This window comes from Pleurodeles waltl, chromosome 3_1 (assembly GCF_031143425.1).
Source record: "Pleurodeles waltl isolate 20211129_DDA chromosome 3_1, aPleWal1.hap1.20221129, whole genome shotgun sequence".
Lineage (NCBI taxonomy): Eukaryota > Metazoa > Chordata > Amphibia > Caudata > Salamandridae > Pleurodeles > Pleurodeles waltl.
Window position 1 is genome coordinate 1,573,391,639 of NC_090440.1, and position 19,539 is coordinate 1,573,411,177.

General features: G+C 40.4%; 1 protein-coding gene across 1 annotated transcript in view; it reads right to left on the reverse strand.

Moving 5' to 3' along the window:
• Positions 1 to 241: 241 nt before the first annotated feature.
• The window catches only part of KCNJ3 (potassium inwardly rectifying channel subfamily J member 3), a 543,712-nt gene continuing 524,414 nt past the window's right edge, over positions 242 to 19,539 (reverse strand). Inside the window, exon 3 of the mRNA XM_069225164.1 lies at positions 242 to 4,185. Within this exon, the coding sequence (XP_069081265.1) occupies positions 3,599 to 4,185 (587 nt within the window). The 3' untranslated portion in view covers positions 242 to 3,598. The remainder of the gene's footprint in view (positions 4,186 to 19,539) is intronic.

Below are 19,539 nucleotides of genomic sequence, written 5' to 3' on the forward strand. Positions count from 1 at the left end.
ATTACGAGCCAGAGACAATGCTGTAGCCTTCTTCCTGCTAGGCCAGCAGGCAGAAACTTAGGTTTCTGCCCACCGACCTAGCAGGAAATCCATAATAGCTCGGGCGGGGAGGTTGATGTCCGCCAAACTAATAATGGGCCCCCGTAGTCCGTAAATTAGGTTCAATATACATTTATGGTAATGGTTTGATTGTGACATCATGTGGATATTAGGCATACAGTACTTTTCCTTTTTTGGTTTATATAAGAAGTGCGTAATGAGATACTTTTTCTCTGAATCATTCTGACACGGGTGCCATGGGTTCTGATTCTCTTTTCACTCTGGTTAATCTATTTGGGTAGTGACTGTAATTAAAAGTACCGTTAGAATTAGGAAGACATTTTAACAGACCAGTGGCCCATCAATTTTCTTGAGATTGAAATGGCCCTTTTCTTGAATTTTCCATTGAAATTCATTAAAATGGATGATACTTGGACAATTGATACTTTTAAATACTAGAATACAATTAATATTGCATATACGAGGTGTTTTATTATTGAATTTATTAGTAGCTAATTGTATTTGTTTTATCAACATGTTTGGCTCCACCACCATTCAATTAATAATCTACTTGTGGTAAACAGATCTCAACAGTGAGTGCCATACTAGGTGCCCATCCGCTGCTAGAAGGTTGTGTTCTCCTAAATTGCTTACAGACTTTGCTGAAAAGAGTGACGTTGTGGTAGATGTGTTTTACTTAGAATACCTCTGCATAATTTCCTTCTTTATTTTTATATACTTTATACATCCCTCTCAATTGCAATGAGGTGTGATTGTAACGCAGTGCTATGTCTCGACAATCCTGGACAAAAATGTGCTACAAACATGGGCTATAAAAAATAAACTATATACAAGTGGTTACTTTAACTTTATTCTAGATAGGTTTCAATTCCATTTTCCAAATCCAAATGCTGAAAGGCATTACCAGAATGGAGAAATCATATCCTTGTAAGCATTTGAGTTATCTAAACAAGAGTATTGCTGGAACACGGATACGTTCTATTGGAATACATACAACAAAAGTACACTCATGATTCCATTTGGGTTTGGGTCCCACTATATGTATGTCTATCGCCTGACAAAAGGCATCAGTAAGCTAAATGGTCAGAGAAAGAGAAAAAGAGAGAGAGTATCTCTCTCTCACTCTCTCAATACAGAGAAGAATCGTTCTATCCTTTTTATGCTCTCACCTTTTCAAAAGTCTCCATAGGTTTTCAGCAGTAAATATAACTTACTCCTGTCAATTAATCAAAACCAAACATGCGATCATCAAACCTGTGGGGATACAAAATGGCCAGGGATAGCATAATGGTAATTAGTCAAATGATGGCAGAGTTCTAAGGGATTTTTAGAAAACTCTTTTAATAAAAAGTGGCCTTGTGCAATATCTACAGAAGTACTATCACTGATGCTGAAATGATTACGAGTAACAATCTGCATGTGTGTGTATTCACCTATGTGAGTTTATACAGATATTTGTTTATTTGCATCTGCAATACTAAACATAATCATATGCATCTGAACGTTTTATATTTGTTTACGTGCATCTGCACCTTTAAATTTGTAATTTGTAATTTGTAATTGTATTAACATGGAGTCAGTTGAATTTATGTAATTTGCATATATCTCATTTTAGTTCCATAGTTTGGTAATACATGAACCAGACAATAGGGGACTTGACAAAACCACATACTTTGTGATACTAACGAAAGTAAACATATAAAATGAGAACAGACAAACAATTACATTAGCAACTGAAATGGCACATCAGCTAAACAATATTACATTTAGAAATGCAATTATCTGTTGCACAGGCATCATTTGTTTGCCATACTCCATATGCATTAGCCTCTAATAATGAGAGTATATGGTAGGTGTGTTAGTCTTGGAAGTTGCACTTGACTAGTTGCTATTTCATTTATGGATAGTACAACAGTTAACAGTAAGAAAACTGCCATCTAAATTCATAAAACGTATTTGGATTCAATGCATGGAGAAGTGTCTTCATTACACGATTCAAGTGGGAAGTATTATTTTAAACAAGGCAGTGCATTTATGCTAAGATATTGTAACAATGTTGCACTATAATTTAGAGCAGGTAGTTCAGAAGTGACGCTATGCGGGTTAATGTTCCGGGGTTGCTTGTGTGCCCGTTCAATGGGGACATGGGCCCTCAGCTTAAGCTGGATCATGTATTTTGTTGGAATGACAAAAACCAATGTACATGTGGGTAGATATTAACTGTAAGGGCAGTGGTGAGCTAATAAACAATGCACTGGAATGTAACCTGATGCATTTTTCAGTTGTTGAATGTAAGAGAAGCCTTTCGTTAATTTGTATGTTGTCTAAGGAACATGTTATCATTGTTTAAGATGTGATGAAAGAGAACAATATATAACAAAGGGAATTGTTCAGTTGTTGATTCAATATTTGAAGGAATGGTGAACATAAAGTTGAATAGTTAAATAACTTACTGACAAATTGGGGTTTTGATGGATGGGGAAGGTGCGGTGTAATGTGTTTTATGCCTCATTGATAGAAAAGGTTTATTTAATAGGTCACAGCCAGACAAATACTGTGGAAATCCATTGTCTTTGCAGAACAAGTAGGATTGGTTTAAGGGGGTAAACATCGGGTACATTTTTAGCGAGGTGTAATGTGGTTCCTTTCTACATGATAGATAGCCTTTTGCATGTATGTAGGCGTCATCCATTTGGATTGTCATCTCTGCAGGGTACACAACTTGCTTCTAACATAATTCCCATTGCACACATCAAAGAATCTTTAAAGAACATTATAAACACACATTTCGGTTAAGTCTTACAAAAGAACATTTTAGCCTTGTAGTAAAAATTGTTTGCATAGAAACGAGTGCCTTCATACTTATGAAAAGAAAGACAGAAATGTCACTACATAGACAGATACACCAGCAGGTTAACATTGGGGAGTATACGGGGGAACAGAGGAGCCGGCCTTTCCTGTTTTTTAAAAACACCATGGAACGTCTTTAACAATTGGTGATATAATTTGTTTATTTCCTATTGATAACTTTTGTTTTGAAATAAAACATGCACCAAAACTACTTATTTAAACAAAACATCACAATCTTTCTACATCAGAAAAATATAATGTAGGTTAATATAAGACTTGTATAATTACCCATCATTCTGTGTACATAGTAATCACTTAGGAAAGGTGGGTTAAGAGTGACACCCTTTATGTTGGTTAATAATATACATTATAAATATCTTAAGAATCATGCCAAAAAACTATATGCAAAATCTGCACACTAATATTGCATGCTTGATTTTTTTCTACATGCCAATTTATATTAATGTACCTATAATCAAACCATAAAAATATTCGAGATCTTTTTTCAGAGCCTTTTCTCAAGTCATCAGTATTTTCATGAAACAATGTCTGTTCATTATTCATGTAGAGATAGAAAACTTTGTGCCAATAACCTTCAATGCAAATATGTGGTAACCATGTTTTTTTCATTTGCTATTAGGTTACTAGTAATTTCAATATCAAATAAGAACCTATATGTTTATCATCGTTATGTAAATCTGTCTGAGTTCATTTTCCTTAATTTTGCAGGGAGATTACCATCCATTCTAGGACCTCCCCCTGCCATTCTCTGGAGTTTTGGTGGTAGGTCAGCTACTGATTGGCTCATTGGATCAGAATGCATCTTTGCTGTTTTCATAACTAGTTTTTCCTCTGAGTTGCCAGGAACTGAACTTATCCTTTGCAGCTTCATGGGCAAATCACCCATACTGTATGCTTTTTCAGAAGTTGTGGAGCTCATCCGTAGAAGTTTTTTTGGGAAGTCTTCCCTTCCAGTAATTTTTTGCATTTTTGGAGGCATTTTTGTGCTAATATCATCTAAACTGTTGAGACAGTCCACTGAATTGTTTCTTTCTTTACTGTTGTTAACGGCTGGTGCAATTAATGGAGAGGACATTAGAAGCATTTCCTCCTGCTCCTTTACACTGTATGGTGTTGTAGGAACTTCAAAGGTTGCATGGAATTGAGAGTAGTCCACTTTGAAGAATCCTTCCTCCAAGGATATCACAGGAAAGAATCGATGACCCCACAGGACTTCGTCTTCAGTGTAGGACGTTCTAGCTTGGCAGGTCATCCCTTAAACAAAAGAGAAGGCATCTTAGTGAAATACAGGATAATGGATTCATTTCACTATTAAAATCTAAAAAAATCACATTTCATAGATTTGAGAAACTAAAAAGCAGGTAATGCTTTCCTTGTTTGTTTTGCGAAATCACAAAGAGCGTGATTAGTGAATAAACCAGTCACTATTTATATGAGATCCCCAATTTCTTACTACCAAAATAATCTTTACAATATCTGTCTATTAGGAAATGCTCACTTTAAGAGGAACATGAGAAGCATATTAGCAATTAAAAACAACCACTCTTCTTCAGTGCAATCATGTAAAAAATGAAGCACTTGTATTCTTATTTTAAATCACTTTTTAAGTGTACATTCTAGTTAAAAAATATTCTAGTCAGGGCTAGACAAAACATGTTGTACATAGGTATTCTGTATGCCTGAACAGGATATACTGATGAATCAAAGAATACATTCTCCAACTACTGCTTCATGACATATTGAAATATTTTGCATGTATATCTTCAGAACTGCCTGTGAATCCCATATCGAACTAGAACACCTTCTGTGTGAAACACATGTGCAATAAAATGAATGGTTCAGCTGCATTTTAAAAGATAAATCTAAGAGTGAGAAGCCCAAATAACTCTTAGAGATTGTGGACACAGTTGTATATGCTTTCATAGAACTTTCAAAGAAAAAAATAATATAATGGAATAACATTAATGAGAAACAATTTCATCTAAATGGGCTAATGGAAATTTGCAGGATGGATGGCATTTACCATTTCGTAGAAACCAATTTATAGAAAGTTGTTTGTCTTTTTCATACTTATTTCATTAGGTGCAAATTAAATGGTTGCAGTTTTTACTCTCACAAAACTTTTTGTCAACGTTATTTATTTCACGTTATGTCAGAGGACATTATTTTGGATTCATTTCAGTTGCACTTTCAAGAATTTTCTTTGGCTGCTTTACATTTGCCGAACTCTTACCACCACTAAACATCATCCCTCTCTGCCCTTAAAAATGCCTTCCAAAGAAAAACTACACCCATCTCTAACCCCCAAGTTCCACCCCGTCCTAAACCATTAAAGTGCATTCTGCTCCTAAACTCTACCCATTTCTTAACCTAAAACCCTGTCACTGCTGTTAGACCTGGCATTCTTGGCGTGGTTTCCCCTCTCTTTTTTGCCTCTGCTTCCTATGTTTTGACTGTATGCTGGACTTTGTTTTTGCTGGTTTTGGTACGCTGGGCACTTTAACACTGCTGACCAGGGCTAAAGTGCAAACTGTATGTGTAATTGGCTTTTCCATGATTGGCATATTTGATTTACTAGTAAGTCCCTAGTAAAGTGCACTAGAGGTACCAGGGCCTGTAAATCAAGTGCTACTAGTGGGTTTGCAGCACTGGGTGTGCCGCCCACATGAGTAGCCCTGTAAACATGGCTCAGACCTGCCACTGCAGTGTGTGTGTGCTGTTTTAAACTGCCAATTCAACCTGGCAAGTGTACCCACTTGCCAGTCCCAAGCCTTCCCTTTTTGTACATGTAAGGCACCCTTACGATAGGCCCTAGGGAGCCTCCAGGGCAGGGTGAAATGTATGTTAAAGGAAGGACATGTACTGATGTGTTTTAATTGTGAAATACTGCCAAATTCAGTTTTCACTGTTGCAAGGCCTATCTCTCATAGGTTAACATGGGTCTGCCCTTAAAAATCTTTTAAGTGCATTTTCCCATTAGGAGCAGATAGAGATTTGGAGTTTGGGGTCTCTGAACTCACAATTTAAAAATACATCTTTTGGTGAAGTTGTTTTTTAGATTGTCAGTTTGAAAATGCCACTTTTGGAAGGTGGGCATTTTCTTGCATAACCATTCTGTGCCTTTGCCTGCTTGTATATTCCACGGCATGGTGACAGTTGGGCTGTTGTGAATTCCCTGTAGAAAATGACACAAAGGGAGCTGGGGTGTAGACTGCTTATCCTGATGAGTCTTGTGTGCTAGAGTGGGGAGGGAGGAGCTGACACACATGAAAGGGCTGTGCCTGCCCTCACACAATGCACTTTCCAACGCCCTGGTGTGTTTCTGAGTCAAGGCCTGGGCAAGCCATGATCTTGTGAACCACACAGACTTTCCTTTGAACTTTGCCTACTTCAAAGGCAGAAAGGGGTATAAGTAGTAGACCCACAGCCCAGCATTTATAGATTACTTCTGGACTCAAGAGGATTCTCTGCCAAGGAGAAGAGCTGAAGAGCTGGAGGAGGAGTACTGCCCCTTTATCTGTGACTGTACTTTGCTGGGTTGACCTGCAGTTGCTGCGTCTACCTGAAGGAAGACAAAGACTAGACTTTGTGGTATATTCCTACTTGTTAAGTGTCTCAAAGGCTTGGACTGAGCTTGCCTCTGTTTTGAAGTCTCAGAGCCATCAAATATTTCCTCTGCCAGCACCTGGACTCTCTTGCAGAGACTTCTACCCTGCCAAGTGTTGCCCATTCTAGTCCCTGGGCCCTTGAATAGTGAAGCTAGTGTAACAAAGGCAGAGATCCATGCAGGAAAAAATGTGACGTACTACCTGCAACATGGCTGTAAAAATGATGCACCACCTGCATCATGGCTCAGAAATTTACGCACCAACTGCATTGCGTCTGGGAAATCAACGCATCACCTGCATCGTGGTTGGAGAAACAACACAACACCAGCTTGCAGCTGCTTAAATCAGCGCAACCCCAATGCAGTGCAGCCCTTCATCACCTTGGCGCTGGATCTCACATGCATCATCGCTAGGCATCAAAATCAACGCGAACCTTCCGGGTCAGAGGTGCCCATCTGGAAATCAAAAAATTGCTCTCTTGCAGGAGGGATAAATGACGTATTGCCTACCTGACTGGAGAAGAAACAACTCATGGCCTTACTTGCAAGTAAGGAATTGACGCATCATCTGTGCAACTTTATTTTTTACGCAAACCAGGTACTTTGTGTAACATCAATGCATCCATTGTTTTCTATGAAGAAAGACTCTTTTTCATTTAAAAATTCATAACTATATACATTTTTTGTTGTTTTGGTCGTGTTTGATTTAGATAAATATATTTTTTTTAAACCTGTGTTGTGTCCATTTTGTGGTGTTTTCACTGTATTACTGTGTGTGTTGGTTCCAAATACTTTACACATTGCCTCTGAGATAAGCCTGACTGCTTGTGCCAAGCTACCAAGGGGGTGAGCAGGGGTTATCTGAGCTGTGTATCTCCGTAACCCAGACTAGAGCGAAGCTCCCTGCTTAGACAGAGAACAAACTGACAGCCAACCAAAGATCCCATTTCTAACAACTATCACTAATCTCCACCCATGTCTGAACCCTGAAAATGCTTTCCTAGGCCTAAACCCCACCCATCCCTGTTCCCTTGAAATCCTGCACTACCCTTAAAGTCCATTGACCACCCATGAAAAACACCCATTCGTGGACCATAAAATATCTCACCACCCTGAAATTCTGCATCCCTGAATCCTAAAAACCCTTTCTATTTGCACACCTTCTTAAACTCCACCCATTCCCAAACACTAAAAACCCTTCAACACTTACTGTACTGTAAAAACACTCACCAGCCCTAAACTGCACACATCCGTAAAACCTAAAAAATCCCAACACCCCTACATGGCACCCATCCCCGAATCTTAAAGACCCACCACCCTTAAACTTCATTCATCTGTGAACCCTAAAAGCCCTCACCACCCCTAAACTCTCCCCATTCCTGAACCCTAAAACCCCTAAAAACCCTCATCCCCCATAACCTTCACCCTTCCCTGAACCCCAAAAACCCTCACTGGCACTAACCATCATTCAAGGGTGGGATTTTGAATGTTTACGTGAAATTATCTTTCATTTAAAATATTTTTTCTTAACTTTGATTTATTTGTTAAACATCATCCCTCTCTGCCCTTAAAAATGCCTTCCAAAGAAAAACTACACCCATCTCTAACCCCCAAGCTCCACCCATTCCTAAACCATTAAAGTGCATTCTGCTCCTAAACTCTACCCATCTCTCAACCTAAAACCCTGTCACTGCTGTTAGACCTGGCATTCTTGGCGTGGTTTCCCCTCTCGTTTTTGCCTCTGCTTCCTATTTTGACTGTATGCTGGACTTTGTTTTTGCTGGTTTTGGTACGCTGGGCACTTTAACACTGCTGACCAGGGCTAAAGTGCAAACTGTGGGGGTCATTCTGACCCCTGGCGGCCCAACAACCGCAGAAGCACTGCCAACAGGCTGGCGGTGCTTCCTGGCCAATTCTGACCGCGGCGGTAAAGCCGCGGTCAGAAAAGGGAAACCAGCGGTTTCCCGCCGGTTTTCCCCTGGCCATAGGAATCCTCCATGGATTCCGACCCCCTTCCCGTCATCCTGTTCCTGGCGGTTCTTACCGCCAGGAACAGGATGGCGGGAACGGGTGTCGTGGGGCCCCTGCACTGCCCATGCCACTGGCATGGGCAGTGCAGGGGCCCCCTAACAGGGCCCCCTAATGATTTTCAGTGTCTGCTTAGCAGACACTGAAAATCGCGACGGGTGCCACTGCACCCGTCGCACCCCAGCAACTCCGCCGGCTCCATTCGGAGCCGGCTTCATCGTTGCTGGGTCTTTCCCGCTGGGCGGGCGGGCGGCCTTTTGGCGGTCGCCCGCCCGCCCAGTGGGAAAGTCAGAATGACCGCCGCGGTCATTTGACCGCAGTGCGGTCTTCTGGCGGGGGAACTTTGGCGGGCGGCCTCTGCCGCCTGCCGAAGTTGGAATGACCCCCTGTATGTGTAATTGGCTTTTCCATGATTGGCATATTTGATTTACTAGTAAGTCCCTAGTAAAGTGCACTAGATGTACCAGACCCTGTAAATCAAGTGCTACTAGTGGGTTTGCAGCACTGGGTGTGCCACCCACATGAGTAGCCCTGTAAACATGGCTCAGACCTGCCACTGCAGTGTGTGTGTGCTGTTTTAAACTGCCAATTCAACCTGGCAAGTGTACCCACTTGCCAGGCCCAAGCCTTCCCTTTTTGTACATGTAAGGCACCCTTACGATAGGCCCTAGGGAGCCTCCAGGGCAGGGTGCAATGTATGTTAAAGGAAGGACATGTACTGATGTGTTTTAAATGTGAAATACTGCCAAATTCAGTTTTCACTGTTGCAAGGCCTATCTCTCATAGGTTAACATGGGTCTGCCCTTAAATATCTTTTAAGTGCATTTTCCCATTAGGAGCAGATAGAGATTTGGAGTTTGGGGTCTCTGAACTCACAATTTAAAAATACATCTTTTGGTGAAGTTGTTTTTTAGATTGTCAGTTTGAAAATGCCACTTTTGGAAGGTGGGCATTTTCTTGCATAACCATTCTGTGCCTTTGCCTGCTTGTATATTCCACGGCATGGTGAGACTGACAGTTGGGCTGTTGTGAATTCCCTGTAGAAAATGACACAAAGGGAGCTGGGGTGTAGACTGCTTATCCTGATGAGTCTCGTGTGCTAGAGTGGGGAGGGAGGAGCTGACACACATGAAAGGGCTGTGCCTGCCCTCACACAATGCACTTTCCAACCCCCTGGTGTGTTTCTGAGTCAAGGCCTGGGCAAGCCATGATCTTGTGAACCACAGAGACTTTCCTTTGAACTTTGCCTACTTCAAAGGCAGAAAGGGCTATAAGTAGTGGACCCACAGCCCAGCATTTATAGATTACTTCTGGACTCAAGAGGATTCTCTGCCAAGGAGAAGAGCTAAAGAGCTGGAGGAGGAGTACTGCCCCTTTATCTGTGACTGTACTTTGCTGGGTTGACCTGCAGTTGCTGCGTCTACCTGAAGGAAGACAAAGACTAGACTTTGTGGTATATTCCTACTTGTGAAGTGCCTCAAAGGCTTGGACTGAGCTTGCCTCTGTTTTGAAGTCTCAGAGCCATCAAATATTTCCTCTGCCAGCACCTGGACTCTCTTGCAGAGACTTCTACCCTGCCAAGTGTTGCCCATTCTAGTCCCTGGGCCCTTGAATAGTGAAGCTAGTGTAACAAAGGCAGAGATCCATGCAGGAAAAAATGTGACGTACTACCTGCAACATGGCTGTAAAAATGATGCACCACCTGCATCATGGCTCAGAAATGTACGCACCAACTGCATTGCGTCTGGGAAATCAACGCATCACCTGCATCGTGGTTGGAGAAACAACACAACACCAGCTTGCAGCTGCTTAAATCAGCGCAACCCCAATGCAGTGCAGCCCTTCATCACCTTGGAGCTGGATTTCACATGCATCATCGCTAGGCATCAAAATCAACGAGAACCTTCCGGGTCAGAGGTGCCCATCTGGAAATCAAAAAATTGCTCTCTTGCAGGAGGGATAAATGACGTATTGCCTACCTGACTGGAGAAGAAACAACTCATGGCCTTACTTGCAAGTAAGGAATTGACGCATAATCTGTGCAACTTTATTTTTGACGCAAACCAGGTACTTTGTGTAACATCAATGCATCCATTGTTTTCTATGAAGAAAGACTCTTTTTCATTTAAAAATTCATAACTATATACATTTTTTGTTGTTTTGGTCGTGTTTGATTTAGATAAATATATTTTTTTTAAACCTGTGTTGTGTCCATTTTGTGGTGTTTTCACTGTTTTACTGTGTGTGTTGGTACAAATACTTTACACATTGCCTCTGAGATAAGCCTGACTGCTTGTGCCAAGCTACCAAGGGGGTGAGCAGGGGTTATCTGAGCTGTGTATCTCCGTAACCCAGACTAGAGCGAAGCTCTCTTCTTAGACAGAGAACAAACTGACTGCCAACCAAAGATCCCATTTCTAACAACTATCACTAATCTCCACCCATGTCTGAACCCTGAAAATGCTTTCCTAGGCCTAAACCCCACCCATCCCTGTTCCCTTGAAATCCTGCACTACCCTTAAACTCCATTGACCACCCATGAAAAACACCTATTCGTGGCCCATAAAATGTCTCACCACCCTGAAATTCTGCATCCCTGAACCCTAAAAACCCTTTCTATTTGCACACCTTCTTAAACTCCACCCATTCCCAAACACTAAAAACCCTTCACCACTTCAACACTTACTGTACTGTAAAAACACTCACCAGCCCTAAACTGCACACATCTGTAAAACCTAAAAAATCCCAACACCCCTACATGGCACCCATCCCCGAATCTTAAAGACCCACCACCCTTAAACTTCATTCATCTGTGAACCCTAAAAGCCCTCACCACCCCTAAACTCTCCCCATTCCTGAACCCTAAAACCCCTAAAAACCCTCATCCCCCATAACCTTCACCCTTCCCTGAACCCCAAAAACCCTCACTGGCACTAACCTTCATTCAAGGGTGGGATTTTGAATGTTTACGTGAAATTATCTTTCATTTAAAATATTTTTTCTTAGCTTTGATTTATTTGTATTTCTTTAAAATTAACTTTTCTTACTAATGGTTTTCTGTGATTTGGTTTCCTCCATTGTGATTTCTCAGGTTTCATTTTTCCATTAATTCACGTGTATCAGGTTGATACATCTTCTGAAATGGTTGGGAACACCACATACATTAACAAGACTGTTTAAATTTGTTTGTTAGTAATTAAGGACTTGTTTTTAGAAACACTGTAGTTATATTTGAAACCAATAGTCAATTTGAAATTTGCTTATTGGATGAATCTTTGTGAAAATCTCCAATACATCTTTAGAGTGTTTTCATTTCTGTCTAGGATGGTAAAACATCTGCAATTTTCCACTAGAACCAATGAGATTTCATACACTGGTTGTACAGCTTGGTACGACTTTTTAAACGTATATGACATTGAAGTAATGGAAAAAGGAGCACAGTTTGCGAGAAAGTGCTACACAAAGGGAAATAAAGACAGAGATGGGGAGAGAAAAGGGAGAAAGAGAGAGACATTCCTGGTATGTTATAGTCATTGCTCAGATCTTTATCATAGTCCTATGTCCCTCAGTAGAGATCTATACTTGTTGTTAAAGGCTCTGATCCTAAAGTATAGCCCTGAAACACATTCAAGTACTGCAAAGAACGGTGGTTCTTTCACAACAGAGTCACACCCACTACAATTATGTGTCAGGGAAGGACCACGTTATGCACAAGGTTGATAAATTATGAAGCAGGAAAAATATTACTTCACTTTTATAGCTTTGTTACCCATGTTAACCACAAAAACTGGTTCTGCTGGACCTCAGGGCAGATGTCAAGTCTAGTGGATCCTTGCCCATCTAGGGCTTCCAGCCTGCTCTTCTGAAGGGTTACAACTTCAAAAAAGTGTCTAAGTTTAAAGGTAAACATTGAATCAGGGCAAGATGGCAAATATATTCAACCCACATTAATACCCAAAAAGGTAAAATTTCATAACTTCCCTTTAACCTATTTTAACGATCTTTTACTAATGATAGTTTTCTGTATTTTTCTACATTGGTTTGAAAATGTTATTGTGTTGAGTTCTTTACCTTATAGCTTTTCATACTGCTTAAACTGAACAAGCACTGGTGATTGCCTGCTTCCCTGATCTCTGATGGGACTGAATGTTTGACATTGTTCAACATTCTATCCATCATCTGTTCTTTTTGCATTTGTCACCCTAAGTACACAGGGTATGCCCAGATGTGGGTCCTGGACTTTCTGTGCCACTGGATTGAAGATAGCTTGGCTGATGAGGGGTAATACCTCAAACGGGTCCAAAGTAGGGTGGCATGGTGGGAAAAAAGCAATGGATTTAGGCCCAGATCTCTGACTAGGGGGTAAATGTTTAACACTGTTCATCATTCATCCATTCTTTTAGCACTCAGAAATTTACTGGCTTGAGACCTAGATCTGCCCTGTCACTTATTTGAGGAGATCACCACACACTGGTGTATATGTTTTTGTATTAAGTGTGGGGGTGAAAGGTGGTGAGAAAATTATCAATATCTGCTTCTAAATGTGTGGAGTTAAAGGAAATTTATGAAGGGGTTTAAGAAGGAATATCAATTGCTATTTGTAAACATTATACCTACATTTGCTGCAATAGTAATACTGACAAATTTGACTGAATCTACTTCAGCCAAGACTTAGTAAGACAAGCACCACATAGAAAATGACTGGTGTTGCAATAAACTTGAACAGAAATCAATGGATATAGAAATAACACTAATACCACTTAGAGGAAAATAAATGAAAAATATTTTTTACAATGTTTGTTTTCTATGTATATGAAATAAAAATATTAATTTTAGCTTCAAGTTATATAACACATACTACAACAAGGCTTCAAATACATGCAGCATATTTGAATGTTAGGTAATGGGTAGTAGGCCTAGATGGAAGTCGCAGAGTTTCATTTTGTGGAATTACACAAAGCTGTATAAAAACTCTGCAAGTGGGTAGAATCGAGCAAGTCCTGCTAGTCACGCTGGTTTTTAGCATCAGAAGCTTCTTTCACACTGTAAAATTAGAGAAAATGGCATCACATGGTGTGCCATAGGGCGCTGCTTCTTTCTGCCACTCAAGTAGACTTTCTACTCGAGGGGCAACTTTCTCAGCACAATTGGTTGTGTTCTGCAGAGACCGTCTGCATTGAAAAATGTTGCCAGGAAGCATTCAAGTGCTTTAAATCATGCTAGAGAATGTAAATTCTTTCTCGCCAACTTAAGGTTGGCCAAGCACACACAAGAAAAAAACTCCTCCATGCAGCAGTTGGTGGAATTTTGCCAGAACTTCACGCTCCAAGAGAAGTGCAAAGCAGGAAAAGCTCTGTGATATCTACTGGCAAAGCTGCATTTTTTGCCCACCCCAAGTAGATAGTCAGGACTTCTCTACACCTGCCAACAGGTGAAATTCATAATAGCAAATCACTAAGAGCCATGTCATTGTGTAGGCACAGGATACGTATTCTTAGAATATCCAGGGAAGCAGTATTTGAAAGGTATCTCTTCTCACCTAATGAGACATTTGAAAGGGCTGTAGACTAGGAGAAGGAGCTAATTTCACATACATGACCTTTGGACCTTTCTTGAGGGTCAGTGCAGGGACAGGTGCCATTTCAAAGAAAAGCAACTCACAATGGTTAATGCAGGTACTGAGACACATTGCCAGTCGAATGCACCAATTTATCACCCTGCCACAATAGAAGTACTCCTCTTCAAACTATTGTTAACAAAACACTAGATTTAAAACTGTATGTCATAAAGGTATAGTGTGCTGAGAAAAACAATTTACTTCTATAAATGGGGGCATTAGAGACTGTGCATGTCTGCCTATCTGTGAAGGACAGTGGTATAAAGAAACTTGAGTGGGCCTGTCTGCAAGATACATGGAGGGGGGGCCCACACTCTGGACCCAGGAGATAGGATCTAGGTAAAATTCCAGGAAGTGCATTTGCCACTTGTCCCCTGGAGAACTTCATCTTCACCCACCTCTTCTCGTCCTGACACTTTATCGTGTGGTCTCCCATGGTGCATGCCTTCACCAAAATGTACTGACATATCCTGTCAACGTCTGCTATTTGGGTACCTTCTCCACTCCTCTGAGGGTTCAGGAAGGCAGACCATTTACATCATTCTAACGATCAACTACTTTGATAAGGACAAGATCTGTCTCTTCCTCACTGAAATTCAAGTTCATCTTAAGTGTGGTTAGCTGCATCTTAAGGTCTATAGATGTTGTGTGGCATCCAGTTATTGAAGCATTTTAAGGGAAAGAGGAGAGAGACAGCAGTGTGCCATGTTTGGATTTGGCTCAAGTACATAGTGTTTTTATTCCCTTACATTTAGAGGTCTCTGACCCGAGACAAAGACCTCTACCCTGATGATGGAAATCTCCACAATCGGAGTGGAACACTCCCCAGTAGTGTCTTGTGAGTTAGCAATGGCTATAACCGAACTGTGATAAAAGTGGTGAGGTGCGGTGAATAGATTATAAGTTTAGAATGTTGAGTTTACGCTTGCATGCAGAGGAATAAAAAGTGTAAGACCAAGCTCTGTGTGTGGCATTTTCATTTTCAGGTAAACAGGATGGGGGAGGACACTACAACTGGTGAAGAGATAGGGGATAGGTAACCCGAAGAACTGATAATGCTCTCCCGGAGGGTTTGCGTGGTCCAGCAAACTGCTTGTACCTGCCATAAGTTCATCAGTTGAAGAGAAGACTGAATTTTGGCATGTGTGGATTCAAAGCACCACTCCAGCCAGTGACAAGCTTTCAAACATGATGAAGGTCCTACAGAGAAATCTGTGTATCATTGGCCAGGAACCAGCTCTTGAGGCCATGAAAGAGGTACTGCACCACAACACAACATAGAGCTATAAGATATAAGGAATGACAACTCTAAAAGCAGTGGGTACAGAGAAGTGCTAGACGCAGTGATAGTTGGGTGCAAAGAAACACTAAAGGCAGCAACAATCAGATATGGAAAACACAATGAACAGTGACAGACATGTTCAAGAGAACGATGTGAATGGAAGCAAAGAAATGCAGAGCAACATTAGAGGTGGTGATAATCAGATATATAGAGAATACCATCATGCTTACCAGAACTGGATTAAAGAGAGCTATCCAACCTCAGCACCAGGTGCTGCAGCACAAGTGAAAGCATGGAGGTTGTGCTTAGACAGGCATCAATCCTTCAAGGGGCACTACTCAAGTTTCTGGGTAGGGTTCAGTACAATTCAAAAAATCTTCAAAAAGTTCAAAGGTTCTAATGGCCAGAGAAAAAACTGTACACAAGTCTTAAATCATCTACGACGGCCCTGATGCCAGCACTTTGCAGGTCCTGAGAGATGGTGTGAATGAAGCAGGTCCATGGGACAGTAGATGTTGCTAGAGAGGACCCTGTTTTTACCGTTCAACAAAGGGTTTTAATGATGTCTTCTCTTAAAACCACCATTTCCATTCAATAGCACCATAAGCAAAATATTGGTGACAGATAGACTGCCTGAATAAAAACTTTTGATGACTTTATCGATCCACTAGAAGAAATAGAAAATAAAAGACTGTCAAATACCTCAAGAATCTTGCCAGTGAAAGAGCGAAAGAAAGAAGTAATAAAGAAATACCAAATGCTGATGAAGTATCATATCGTCAAATCACAGAAGTGATAAATCTCAAATTCAATCCAACGCCGAATATTGATTATGAAATATATATTTTCAGTCAGGAAAGGCAAAGATCTGGTGAAACAATCGAAATATTTGTTGAGAAGCTTGATACTCTCATCAGACATTGTAAGTTCAATGACTTCAATAAGGAAGAGGCCATATGTCTTGGAGTTGTAGATGGTTGTTTGTCAGATTTATTCAGACAAATGCTGAGAGAAACAGTTAATCTGAAGTGAGTACTCATGGCTGCCAGAGTTGAGGAACATGCAGATCAACCAGCTTCTGACATAGAGGCTGAAGGTTCCCACAGTGAGTAAGTCATGAACATGAAAAGTAAACAAAAACACAAGGCTAAAGAATATAAGGTGATGTATCCATAGAAAAAGAAACTGTGCTTCAGATGTGGATTTTCATTTCACATGACGATAAATGTCCCTCCATTGGACAAATATGCAAGGGCTGTGGGAAAGAGCAAGTAAGTGTGTCATGCCGAGAACACAAAATGGATGCCCGAACATTCCAGAAGCAACATTGTACTCATGCCCACAGGGCAAGTGGCAACATCAGCTGTGGAAAATCAACATTAAAATAAGTCAATCATCATCTATATCTTTGTCCTAGAGCTCTTCAGTGTCCAGTGAAAGTGAGGAAGATGGACGTGTGATGTTGATGTTTACTTCAGAAAAACATGCATGTGTGGAACTGGCTGAATGAGTAGAAATATATAAGTTGAAAACAATTACAAAAGTCATTCATTCTGAAAATTACACTAAAGACTAACGTCTGCTCCATACCTTTTATTATGGCCAGTGGTGCGTCGATAAAGATTATGCCTGAGCAGAAATGCAATGAGCTATCTCCATTGCCTTGTCTCGCACTGTCAAAACTAAAGTGTATACATGGACTACATCAAAGCCATTAAAGAGTCAAGGTTCATTCGTAGCCGCCAAGAAACACAAAATGACAAAGGTAGAAGCACACACTCATGTACTTCAAGGTAATGCATCAAGTGCCCGATTACTCAGTTTCAATACTGCTACTGAAATGGGACTGATATCTGTGGACTACAACATGAATCTCAATCACAAAATAGTAAGTTAATTCCCTTCACTGCTTCATGGATTAGGAAAGCTTAAGACCATGAAAGTGAAACTGCATATCGATGAAGACTTCCATCCTGTTGCTCATTGACATAGACAAATTGCATTTAATTTACAAGAGGCTGGTGAGAACAAGCTTGAAATATTACTAAAGCATGATACCATTGGGTGAACTACTTGTCCAACCCCGTGGGAATCACAGGACATGAAGAATATGTACGCATCAGTATTAATATGCGTCAAGCTAACAAGGCAATTAAAAAAGAACAAAATCCCAGTCTGCACATTGCTGACATAACCACACAGTTAAATGGTGCCAAAGTCTTCTTTCACCTTGATCTGGACAAATGGTATTATCAACTGGATCTTGAAGACAATTGCAGGTACATTACTACCTTTTCCATTGACATTGGTTTATTCAGATGTAAGAGGTTAAGTTTTGTGAGCTGCAGACCTTTTTCAAGATGTGTTTCGATGCATAATACAGACTGACGTGAATGCTTTCAACTACAGCGATGACATTAGTATATTGGGAGCCAAAGAAAAAGAACTTGATTAAGCCCTTACACAGGTTTGGTGACTACTCACTGATGCAGGTCTAGCCTTGAATGCAGAGAAGTATGAATTTCACAAAACAAAACTCAAATTCTTTGCCCATAATTTCTGATGGGGATATGAGGCCAACTCCAGCTAAAGTACAAACCTTGTCAGACCCCAGTCTCTCACAAGATGTTACCATGTTAGATTCATTTCTTGGCATGGCCAGTTACTGTTCTAGATATGTACGTGACTTTGCCATAGTAAGTTTCCTTAACAAAAAGAAATCTTACATTTTACTGGTCACACAAATGTGAACTAGGATTTTTAAGAAAATCAAACAAGCAATTGAGAACACCACTGAAATGGCCTACTTTGATCCAAAGCTACATACAGAGGTTGTTGTTGACACAAGCCAGTCAGGTCAGCAGCAATCCTTTCCCAACACAAGTGACACCCAAAGAGCATATTATGGCATATACAAGTATGAGTTTGTCACAAAATGAACATGCATATTCATAATCTGAAAAATAAAGTTTAGCAGTTGTGTGGGCTTGTGAACATTTCCACGTATTCTTAATTCTCAGTTCGAATGAGTGTGCAGAGCACCCTCTGACTTCATTACAAAAATCTTCTTTGGCAGTATCTAGTCTCTTGAAAACCGTATCAGCCCACTTCTCACTATCTCATTAAGGTACACTCTTTACCATAAGAGGTAGCATGAAGTAAGACAATGAGCTCATAGACATTCTTCTCTGAATAATAAACCACTGGGTTGCAATTCCTAACACCTGGCTATAGATTTATCAGTGAATCTCCTGAGTTGTTGGTAAGTACAATTATGCCAGCACAATCTAACAGGTATCCAAACATATTTTATATAGTGCTTCTTATCACCAGGGCTTTAAGTGGGCTGCGTCCTGCTGGTGTCAGCACTTGCAATTCTTAAAAGGCAGGTGCTGAGGTGGGTCTCTATCAGGCTCTCCATTTGTTCCCTCAACCTTGGGGTGAAAATAACTTAACTTGGCAACAGTACCACCCGCCACTGCTTTAGATGTAATTCCATGGAGACTAGTTATAGTTATTTCACATTCTCATCATTTCAGAACTGAAGCTTTTTCAATATTAAATACAACAAAGCCATTGTTGTTACTTTTTTATCATATGCAACCATTGATAAAGCCAATATTTCTAGCTTGTTTTAGGAGTAATGTCAGTTGTATTGTTTATCTTGATGACATAAGAGAAGCCACAAAATGTCAATAGCGTGGCACACAATGCTAAGCAGGGATTTTTAGCTTACATGTTTTAAGACACGCCCTTATTTACATGGCCACGTCCCTTACAGAGAACCCCTTATTTTTTTTCACCCGATATAAAATCCTGCTTATCGCACTTGTGTTGTTTCTTAGTTCTGCGGTTAACCGCAACTATTCCTACCTAAGTCTATGGAGCTCAATTTGCTCATCATTGAAAGAATGAAAACTGGGTCAGACATTTATAAGCAGCACACAAAACAATTATTTAAAAAGATTTTGAATAGGTTGCCTCTTAATATTGTAAAAGGAAGATGGGAGAGCTGGCAGAGACACTTTATACATAACTGTTTTATGCGTGTACAGCTTGAAAATTAGGTTTCTG